Source organism: Gekko japonicus, unplaced genomic scaffold, assembly GCF_001447785.1.
Source record: "Gekko japonicus isolate JY-2015 unplaced genomic scaffold, Gekko_japonicus_V1.1 scaffold1406, whole genome shotgun sequence".
NCBI lineage: Eukaryota > Metazoa > Chordata > Lepidosauria > Squamata > Gekkonidae > Gekko > Gekko japonicus.
In genome coordinates, this window is record NW_015160254.1 from 231,560 (window position 1) to 242,978 (window position 11,419).

The window sequence follows — 11,419 nt, forward strand, 5'->3', positions numbered from 1 at the left end:
CCTCGCACGGGCGTCACAGCTGCCGCCGAGAACAGCGATGGTGGCCATAACTTTTTAAAGAGCCCCTAAGGACAGCTGGGGGAGCCAGAATGACCTTTTGTGCGAGAGGTGGAATTTGCCCCTATGAGTCCAAGGCCACCACCCGGAACTCAGGGAGGCAAGGGAACGTTTTACCCCGCCCCTCCCCCCACGTGGGTGTCGCAGCTGCCGCCGAGAACAGCGACGGTGGCCATAACTTTTTAAAGAGCCCCTCCCAAGAGCTGGGGGAGCCAGAATGACCTCTCGCTCAGACATGACACGTGAGAGGTGGAATTTGCCTCTAGGAGTCCAAGGCCACCACCCCGGGGCTCAGGGAGGCAAGGGAACGTTTCACCCCACCCCTTCCCCCCATGTGGGCGTTGCGGCTGCCGCCGAGAACAGCAACTGCAGCCATAACTTTTTAAAGAGCCCCTCCTGAGAGCTGGGGGAGCCAGAATGACCTCTCGCGTGTTATGTTCCTCCCGAGAGCTGGGGCAACACCGTTCAGACATCACACGATAACTCACACGCCGCTCAGAAATCACACGCGAGAGGTGGAATTTGCCCTTACGAGTCCAAGGCCACCACCCCGGGGCTCAGGGAGGCAAGGGAATGTTTCGCCCCACCCCTCCCCCCGCGAGGGCATTGCAGCTGCCGCCAAGAACAGCGGTGGTGGACATAACTTTTTAAAGAGCTTCTATCAAGAGCTGGGGTAGCCAAAATGACCTCTCGCATGTGATGTCCCCACGCCAGAGGTGGAATTTGCCGCTACGAGTCCCACACGAAAGAGGTGGAATTTGCCTCTACGAGTCCAAGGCCACCACCCTGGGGCTCAGGGAGGCAAGAGAACGTTTGGCCCCTCCCCTCCCCTCCCCCCAGCATCGCAGCTGCCACCGAGAACAGCAATGGCAGCTGTAACTTTTTAAAGAGTCCCTCCCGAGAGCTGGGGGAGCCAGAAGAACCTCTCGCGTGTGATGTCTGACCGGCATCACAGGCGAGAGGTGGAATTTGCCCCTACGAGTCCAAAGCCACTACCCCGGGGCTCAGGGAGGCAAGAGAATGTTTCGCCCCACCCCTGCGCAGGCATTGCAGCTGCCGCTGAGAACAGCGGCAGCGGCCATAACTTTTTAAGGAGCCCTGAAGGAGAGCTGCAAGAGCCAGAATGACTTCTCACGCGAGAAGTGGAATTTGCCCCTACAAGTCCAAGGCCACCACCCTGGGGCTCAGGGAGGCGGGGGAACGTTTCCCCCCCCCACACTGTGTCCCAACTGATGGCTGGTTTGAGCAGGGGGCGGGGCTTATGTGCCCGCCCCCTGGGCTCCTGACTGGCAGAGTGGTGCTCCGGTGCACTCCGGCAGGAACTGAGGCCTGGTTATTCCATTCTAAGCCTACTTATGTCAATGGACTTGCACAACTCAGCATAGGATTGCTATGAAACAGGAGTTTGGGGATTGTTGCCCCCCCCTTCTGATTAAGCTCATCACCTTGATGCTTCCCACTCTTTTGCTCTCTGTACGGGTCTGATGCACACTAATTCTGAGAGAGAAAGGTGCCCAATGTTAGCAGATCTGCCTTCCAGTTCCTCTCACTAATTGCTTGCTCAAGAGGGCTGGCAGGGTGGTGGGGAACAACACAGAGGTGAAACTAGGACCGGGAGCTCAGTAATGGCCTTGACCGGAAATTACTGCCCTTCAACCATTTTGTAAGCCACAGATATCCACTCAGCGACTCAGAAGCCACATGTGGCTCTTTTGGCATGCCTCCTGTGGCTTTTCTGAGCACTATTTCCCCATGCGGCATACGCTCCATGTTCCAGCACAGTGGACAAAGCCATTGCCCGGTAGTGCTTGTGAATGGCAGATCATTCTCACCTTGAAACACTGGAGGGACTGGAGGGTGGGTAAGCTGCAAACCTCTGTGTGCCACTGGCCTCGTTCAAGGGATGGAAAAGCCCATCCTTCCCAACAACCTCAACCCCCCCCCCTTCTCCCTGGCTTCTGTGCTCTCATCCCAGTATGTCAGGAAGAGAACAAGCTGGTTGCAGAGAAGAGAGGTTAAAACCTCCTCCATTGCAGCCAGCCACCCAGGAAAAGAGCAAGTGGGTCGAAGTGGAGTGGTGGTGGATTTTATTTCCCTCTTCCCCAGCCAGCTTACTCTACTCCATGTGCCTTGGCAATATCACTCAGTCACTCTCTGTCCCGAGCTACTGAGCCTCATGCCAAGGCGCGCAAAAGAAAGCAGAGAGGGAAGCCCTTCCCCTCACCCCACAGACATAAGGGCAGGCTAAAGTTCAGCAGCGGTAGGAAAAGATAACCCTACAAGCTGAGAAGTATTCTGGTAATTTAGAATGTTATAGTAAGATATATTCTATACTTATAGTTATATCGTCGTATGTGTGTGTGGTTGGTGGCAGGTAGATCACAGAGTACACAGTAGCCATGTGGTTCTTATGGCTGACGGTAGATGCAAATGTGGCTGTCTGTGAAATGTAGAATGAGTACCATTCTCGTAAGCATTCCGACTTCCATGCAAGAGTTGGTTCTATACGCTGTTGGAACCGCTAGCACTGCATTAACTAGATGGCAGAGGAAAACTTCTTCTCAAAGGAGAAAAGAATAGCTACATAAATTACATGATATGCTTTGTATGATAAAACTGACCACCTAATTAGAAAGAAAACCCTTAAAAAGCACTGGTATTTGGAAACAAATGGTTCACCAGACTTGAAAATTAACAGAGACCCATATAAATTGTTGGTGATTTCTGTATAACTCGTGTATGACATTTAAAAGGTTACTTTGATTACAAGCCATACAATAAAATGCGAAGTACTTATAAGCACAGTAGGATGACAGATTGAAGTTCTTCAGTTTTCAAAATGGGTTCATACCTCATGTTCCAGATACGACTTAAGGGATTCTGTCTCATTTAACAGAGTAACATTGCATTTGCCTCTAAAGAAAAAGAAAAAGTCATAAGTTGTGGGGGAAGAGTATTTGGAGCTACTGTATTATTTAAAAATGTATGTGCTTAGAAAGTATATTCAATCAATCAATCAACCTTTATTGGTGTATATTAAAACTCTTGCACAAAAGTATTAAAAGTGAATTTCTTTCGTTACTGAGACTGTACCTAATGTGCGTGGCGGGTAAGGATTCCAGCTGCCGTGAGAGAAACAGTTCTCGATGTCTCAGTTGATGTTTCTGTTTCTCTGGTAAATCCACCATTTCTGAGTTTTCCATCTCTTCTTCCATTTCTCCTAGATTAAGGGGAAACAATATTAATCTCTGAAAATGAGACCAACCAAAATTAATACCAGATCAACCAAAACGCTGTGCCAGATCGGGGGGCGGGGTTCCCCCCAGGGCCTGATTCCGCAGCGGCGGAAATCGGGCCTCCAAAGCGGGGGGGTTACCCGCCACCCGCCCCCACTTGGCAGCCCTATACCAATGGTAAACCATTATAATTGGGCAACAGAGTCGCCAGCAATGTTCCCTCTAAGCTGTGGAATCTTGTGAGCAAAAATTCTACTTTGTGAGCTACTGGCATTAAAGTTGTGAGCAAGTGATTTGGCTACTGCATAAATTAGTTTGCTCTGGAGCCCTCCTTCCTGAGCCAAGACAAAAATGTGTGAGCCGAAGGCTAAAAAATTGTGAGCTAGCTCACACTGACTCAGCTTAGAGGGAACACTGGTCGCCAGTCTCCAGTCGGGCCTGGAGTTCTCCCAGAATTACAACTGATCTCCAGACTGCAGAGAAAATGGCAGTTTTGGATGGTGGACTCCATGGCATTACATCCCTGCCGAACTCCCTTCCTCTGCCCAGACCCTGCCTTCCCCAGGTGCCACCCCAAAAATCTCTAGGGATTTACCAACCTGTAGTTAGCAACCCTACTGGACAATGAAATCAATTAAGCACACTATTCATTTTAATTCCTTACTCAATATTATCAATTATCTGCTCTCAACAGCACCACACTACTCATTCGAAAATAGTCTATTTAAAGTCAGAATCTGTACTTAATAGGTTAGTGGTATGAGAGAAATAGAATATGTCAGTCCCCACATGGCAAAATTTGTGCACTCACCCAAGGCTCATGGATTTATTTAGATGCAAGTTACTAGAACAATTATGTGCCCAGTTTGTTGATGACATGCAACTACCATAGTCCTCAAAATATTTCACTTCTGAACAGCAGCTTCATATATAGGGACAAATTTGTTCACATGCAGACATTTAGGAATCACCTGGGACACTCTCTCACACACTCCAAATACAACATATGGGACAACTTCTTTCTAAAATGGCCCTAGGATGCAAGTGAAGAAGTTCACCAGAAGGCCAGAAAACCTAATGATAGCCTCTGCAGGACAAAATGTGTCTCTCTTCCATCCTTCATATTTAACATCTCCTGATACAGATCTTCAAATTTTGGCTTGGTGTACACGATCCCCTAAACTCATTTGTATTCCAAAAGAGTTAAAAATTAGCTCCTAAAGACAGTCCAGTCCTACAGATAAAAAGTCCTTCTCTTTAACCCCCCTTCCCCCAAACATTAATCAAATAACCCAAATATTGCCTTCAGAGATGAATATGAGCCTTGACGGATCAGACGCAGCCTCCAACATCCAGCATCCTGTGATCAGTAGTGGCCAACCAAATACTTCCTGTAAGTGTAAAGGCAGGGCACAAAGACAACAGCCCTCTCCTATCGTTTTTTTTCTTCCAGAAACCAGAACTCAGAGGTAACTTAATAAAATACCAAAAAAATCTATCAAACAGCGATGACTAACAGACCTGTCCGGCTGGAATCTATCTTTAGGCGCTTTCACACACACTAAACAATGCACTTTCAATCCACTCTGCAACTGGATTTTACTGTGTGAAATGGCAAAATCCACTTGCAAACAGTTGCTGAAATGGATTGAAACGGCATTATTTACCATGCATGAAAGTGCCATTTTGTCTCATCCCCTTTTAAAGTCACCTGAAACTACATGTTCTTACTCAGTTGAGTGTTTAACTATCCACTGACGTCTTTTAAGCTAAGCTGCCTTCAGAATGTTGTGAATGTTGCCATTTCCCCAGAAAGCACTTTCCGGGGAGCACCCTCTTTGGAGGGCCATAACTTGGACCCCGTAACTGCAATCGTCACCAGACTTGGAGAGCAGGTAGAGGAGACTCAACCAGAGATCCCCTGAGAGTTTGGTGTCTCAGTCACACCAGGAGGGGTGTTCTAGTAGGTCATGAACCCCTAAAAGTTTATGGCAACTCATGGTTTGTAAACCAGGCACACCATGAACTGCGAACTGAACCCAGCCAGCTTCTATGTCAGAGTGAGCATTTGAACCTGGGTCTCCCCGATCCTAGACTGACACTGACACTCTAACCAGTAGATCACAATGGTCTTTCTGCTTTTCAGTTTGCTACTTAGCTGGACAAGTCATAGCATATAAATGCTCATAGACGTTGATAATTTTAAAGAGACAATATTCAGCTTAGGCTACACATCTATCAGACTTTCAAAAATCCACGTATTTTCAATTCCTTGTGGCAGCATTCAACATTCCTCTGCATTTGTTGTCATCTCTCCATTATAGTTGTTCCTTTGAGAGAGACCCTATTAAGAGAACATTTAGTGTGTTATTCATCTTGATTAATACATTTTTGAATGTTTCGGCATTTTTTGAAAGTCTGATAGATGTGTAGCCTAAGCTGAATATTGTCTCTTTAAAATTATTGTGTCTATGAGCATTTATATGCTTCTCTAGTGCTACGACTTGTTCAGCTCAATTAACAGTGAGCTGGTTGTTCTATATGACTAGTTAGACAGTATTGTTTGTAGAACTGTTGTACGTTATGCATGTCCAATTATCCTTTATGTTTAAGATCAATTTTTGGATTTGTCTTATAATTGCAAAATTCTTGATAAATTGATAATATTTTTGATGTTAATTGATCTTGACAGCTATCTGTATTCCAGTGTTTATAATTGCTTTTTGCTATCTATTACACCGAGGTTCCCCCTTTATGCTTACATTTGTTTTAGGAAAGCATTATCCACATTATCTCCTTGGTTTGCGTATGAAGTAAGCTCCAACCTCAATATCATTTTTATTACTATTACCCAAATGATCTCCAAAGAGTTATGCTCTATTAAAGCTCTGCGCAACTTTTGTTTGTTTACATACAATCAAACAAATATAGTCAAAAACATAGGGGAGCAGTTGCTGGTCTTGACTAAAAATCGTGGAGAATGCTTCTGCAGACCCGAAACAGGCTGGCCTTGTCACTTAGTTAACTTACTAAATAGGGAGTCCAGAGATCCACAACAGAACAGCCTTGGAGAGGGGTAAAGAACAAGGGAGTAACAGAATAATACAGCCTCTAAAAGATTAGAAATAGTATAATTGATATGAATAGACAGAATATGTGACTCTACCCAGGTGTGAGAAGTTTCTAAGGATGTCCAACTAAACACAGAGGTAAAGTTACAGTTCAAAGATGGGGTACGTTTCTTGGGGTCCAAAAGATACATATGAAAAAATATGAATAAATATGAATAAGTATGAAAAACTTGTCATCATGATTTTTTACATTCTTTCTTATAATAAAATGTAGCAAGAATTAACTAATATAGTTTTTATATATATTAAGAAAATACATGAATCCATATTTTTTAATTTACTGCATTTATAGTCCGCCTTTCTCACTGAGACTCAAAAGTGTATTACCCGGGATAGGTTGATACAATCAGTATGAAGAGACATCTAAATAAGCAGCACACCAGGACTGATGACAGAAATCTGAGCAAGAACAGCACATTAGACATGATACAGAGTGCAGATAAAATGCGGAACAACAGAATAATATCAGTAGAAAGCAATGCTGTGACAAGTGTAATATGTGCAGCAAACAGTGCCTCCTAAAACACAGTGATATAGTTCACAGTTCATTTCCCTTTATAAAATGTTCTGCTAAACCATTTTGTTATAGTATAGTCCTATTACTTTCATTTGGTGTTACTTTAGTGCTCCCTCCTTCCTGCACAATGTTTTAATTGTTGTTTTTATAAGCTTAGCTGTAACTTTGTTTTAATGATGTGCTTTTCTTGTTTTAATGGATTTTAAGGTGTCTTTTTCTCATGTATGTTTTTTATTTGTTAGCTGCTTTGGTGGCCCTTATGAGGGTAGAAAGGCAGGATATAAATGTTGTTAAATAAAAAATAAACATAAATTAAGTTTAAAAAATAATAAATTTTGAAGTATTTGGGGCATATGCACGAAAATCCTATGTGAAAAGGCAAATTTTAAAAATCCATTCTGGAGGATATTGGTAAGCACTTTGTGGGGATTGAAGAACTGGATGCTTTCTCCTGCAGAACCGTCTTTAGGCTCTCTGGCTTCTTGGGGAACGTCTGCAGTTGCACTCTGTGGCTATTCTAATTTGAAAAAAGAACTTCCCCGTATGCAGTATTTGGGAGTGGTGGAGAGTCTCTTTACGGCTGTGGTCACACACACTAAATAATCCACTTTCAATGTACTTTCCAACTGGATTTTGCCAGTTCACACAGTAAAAATCCAGCTGGAAAGTGCACTGAAAGTGGATTATTTAGTGCGTGTGACGCAGCCTAAGTGATCCCCAAACATTCACATGTACATGCTTCCTACCTGCTGCGTGATATGCAAAATAAGATATTTTTGCATTAAGCTCCTGCACTCGTACCTATTTTAGGTACCAATGTGTCTGGCCGTATTTGCCACCAAGCTTTCTTTTTTGCCTCCATTTCCCTCCATCTTAGTTCCATGGCCATCTCATCTCTGCTATCAATGTAGGACACTCACTGTGATACTATTACTGTGGCAAGCCCAGAGAGCTACAGACCCAACTGAGCACTAAACTTTTAGACAATTATCTAGAACATTTTTGTAGTCAGGGTGCTTTAGTCATAAAGCTCTTCTATCACTGCAACATCCGTTCCTAGCAACAGAACTCCAATTACTTCAGAGTCTTAAATAATTAAGTTTTCTCCTCTCAATTTTCTCAAGTTGGTATCTATTTCTCGTGCTCCACATTTTGGTGCTCTAACACACCTCCTTCCAGGGCCCAAGACTTCCCTTCCTTACCTTATTTAGAAGTTAGTAAACTTAAGAACTCTCTCTGCTTCCACCACATCACCAATCAGGACGCTGCCCTCTGAGTTCACTTGGATTCTCCTCCTCATCTGAAGTCTTGGAAAATCAAACCTTTTGTATTCTGTCCAAAGTCCTATAACTGAGTACAGAAACCTTTCCCTAAATGTCCTTAGTATCCAGAACTTGCTACGATCTGCTCCCCAAGTTTCAGATCTCCCGATTTATCTAGTTCTGCCTCATGTGGAAGATTCCACATACTTTTCCCCTCGGATTTCTACATGGACTTACTTGCTTGGGTCTCAGTTTGGCCCAGGAGACTCCAAACCCTAGTAAGTTTGTGTGGTTTCGGGGATTCTTTTGAATTATTGACTTCCTTGAAACCTTCGGAAATCTACTCAGATCACTCCCTACTCAGGACCTTACCTAATATGCTTTCTCCCCCTCTAACTTTTCTTTCTTTCTTGCCTCCTGAGTGAATACGTTGCACTAGCGTGTGAGCATCTGGAATAACTATACTTTGTTGTGGGTATGCTTCACATTCAGTCATATTTATGTGCCTGATAATATTCTGACCACATGTATTTTATGTTCTTGTCAATAAACTAATTTCCTCATTTCCAGGTCTCTGTGCTCTTTTCCAGACTTGCTTAGGAGCATCATCCCTTCATCAAAATGACAGGAGTAAAATCTAAGCCTGTAGCTCCTTAGAACAGAAGTGAGTGGCAACAGAAGAAAAGTCACTCTCTTATACTTGGCTTCCCCAGATCGAACTTGGAACAGGTTCAAAAGAGGTTTCATTCAAGCAGACATGTGTCTAAAACACCTGTGTCATCCCTCCCATACACAGTAACTCTAGACAAACTGAAGATGAATCCAGATAAGATCAAAGCAATGATTGCTAACAAGACTTATGACATGGGACACCTATTAAAGGGCAGGATGCAGAATCTACAGCTTTTATGTATTCTACCTTTACTATTTCACCTTGGAGTCTAGGTTCTGACAACAGCAGGAGCTAGACTAAAGATTCCATCAGAAACTTCATCATTTAATACAAAATGCAGCAGAAGAATCCTTGATAGAGGATGTTCAGGCACAGTGGATGATTTTTTGTTCACTAAGGCTGTAACAAAGTTTGGGACCAACAGAGAAGATACTGTTTCTTTCCTGTGCTACTACATTCTTCAGAATTGTCCAGGAATTCTCAGAAGCGAGTAAATAGTGCCAAGCAAACAGTCCTAAGTGACTACCTCACAAATGTGGTTTATCCTGGCTCTGAAGAGGCTACAAAGGCCAAATATTTTAGAATATGCTTGTGGAAATTGGGGTGGGTGGGTAATATGAGATTTATTTCTTTAACTGGTAGTTATCCTTCCTCCTTAGCAACAGTACCACTGTGAGGAAACCAGGGAGAGTGGGATTTGTCTGCATCACAATATTTTCCACTGACACCATTTACCATTAAAGGTAAAACGCACTAGGTGAAGGATAGACAGACAATGAAACCAAGGCATAATAAGGAACAAATCTAAAAATGCTTATTAAAGAACTAAAAATCTAGAACAATGATACGAATATTTCACTGGACATCTGTTATGCAGGCGCACTTTCTACTTGAACAAATTCAGAGTCCAGTGGCACCTTTATGATCAACAAAGGTTTATTGGTCTTAAAGGTGCCACTGGACTCTAAATCTGTTCTACTGCTTCAGACCAATACAGCTGACCACCTGGATCACACTTTCTAATTGTTTTCTAAGTGGCAAAACTCCCAGCAATGTATTCTACCTGGAGTTCCAAGATGGAAGAATGGTAGGATACAATTGAAATAAATGCAATTATTGATAACAACTGCCGGATCGGTGGGTATGAATTTGTGTGTGAGGCAGAGAAAGCCCACGCACACAAAAACAAATCCCATGTGAATAGTTGCAGTAAGGAAAGGGGGTGGGGAGTGATTTTTGTGTGGGGAAAAACATAATTTATTAGTGCTTCGGTTGTAGTTTCCTAGCAACACAGCAAGGGACAGTCTCTGGTCCATAGCAGACATGATGGGTCTTTAATCTGTGCAAGAGATAAGGCACTACTCTGAAAGCCCTATAGTGTATTTCTATTTCAGAATTCTCTGAAAATTTCTGTTCCTTCTATTGATAATGTTAAGGCTGTTTCAGTGTATAGTCTCAACTCGACTTCTACTTTTCATGGTCCTTGTATTTCTCTGATATGTAAACTAAGCCTACTGCTCATTAAAATTTATTTAATTAGAATTCTCTGTACCATAGATTCACTAATTGATCTTGGTCTTAGTGCTCCTCAGCTATTAGTCTATCATCTATCTTCAGCTCCCTGGTCAATGAAACCACATGAAATGGGCCCAAGGTCCTCTTAAGAGCTTTAATATTGTGTCTAGGTACCATACTATGTATTTTACGCACACTGTAGTTTCCTTCGCTGCTTTTGTCTTCAACTGTTGCCTGCTTGTTTGAACTTTTCATTCCCACTTTCTGCATATTTAGACTGGATTGTTTTGGCCCCACTGTTGTCAAACTAGGACACTCCACTGGGCTGTCAGCCTCTGCTCCTGGGCCTATTCACTCATGCACAGGAATGTTGCTACCTTGGTCTAAGAAATACAGGATGGCTGAAGGACCACACACTTGGTAGCCTGGAATCTATCAGTACTGTGATCAGCTATACAAGGATGCTTTTACCCAAAAGGAGTTTTAACATCCATTCCTGACAGTGTTCCAAGAACAATCTATCTTCCCAACTGACTGTCTGGCTTGACTTACTCCTTAAATCACATAAAATGGAACATGGAAAGCTACAGCCCCACAGAAACAAGCCTCCAAGTGGCCTTCTCATTTCTCTGATTAACATTCTACTCAGATGTTTATACCTCTCTTCAGACAAAACTGGCTCCCAAAGCAGAGGTCATTTTGGGGGGGATCAGGGGGGATCGCAGTTCCCCCGGGTGAGGTACGGGGGGCGGGGCACATGACGAAGCCCCGCCCCCTGCTTCCGGCCACCCCGCTTCCGGCCCTCATTCAGCCAGGAGGAGGCAGGAGAAGAGGGAGGGTAAGTTGCTTCCTCCCTGCCTCTCCCCACCCCTGCCTGCCTGGGGCCAGGGAGGGCCTTCCAGGGCTTCCTTGCACTCCTGCTGGCCTTGCAGGTCCACCGCTGGGCCCCTCATGGGGCTCGGCAGTGGAGCAGCAAGGCTGGCGGTGGCGGCCGGGACCGTTGGGGGCGGGGTGTGTGGCCTTATGAC

The 11,419-nt window shown here is 44.0% G+C and overlaps 1 protein-coding gene across 1 annotated transcript in view; it reads right to left on the reverse strand.

The window, feature by feature from the left end:
• The window catches only part of MTA1 (metastasis associated 1), a 146,419-nt gene that overhangs the window by 124,907 nt on the left and 10,093 nt on the right, over positions 1-11,419 (reverse strand). Inside the window, exons 4-5 of the mRNA XM_015414367.1 lie at positions 3,151-3,277; positions 2,909-2,972 (exon numbers count right to left, since the gene is read on the reverse strand). Of these exons, the coding sequence (XP_015269853.1) occupies positions 2,909-2,972; positions 3,151-3,277 (191 nt within the window). The remainder of the gene's footprint in view (positions 1-2,908; positions 2,973-3,150; positions 3,278-11,419) is intronic.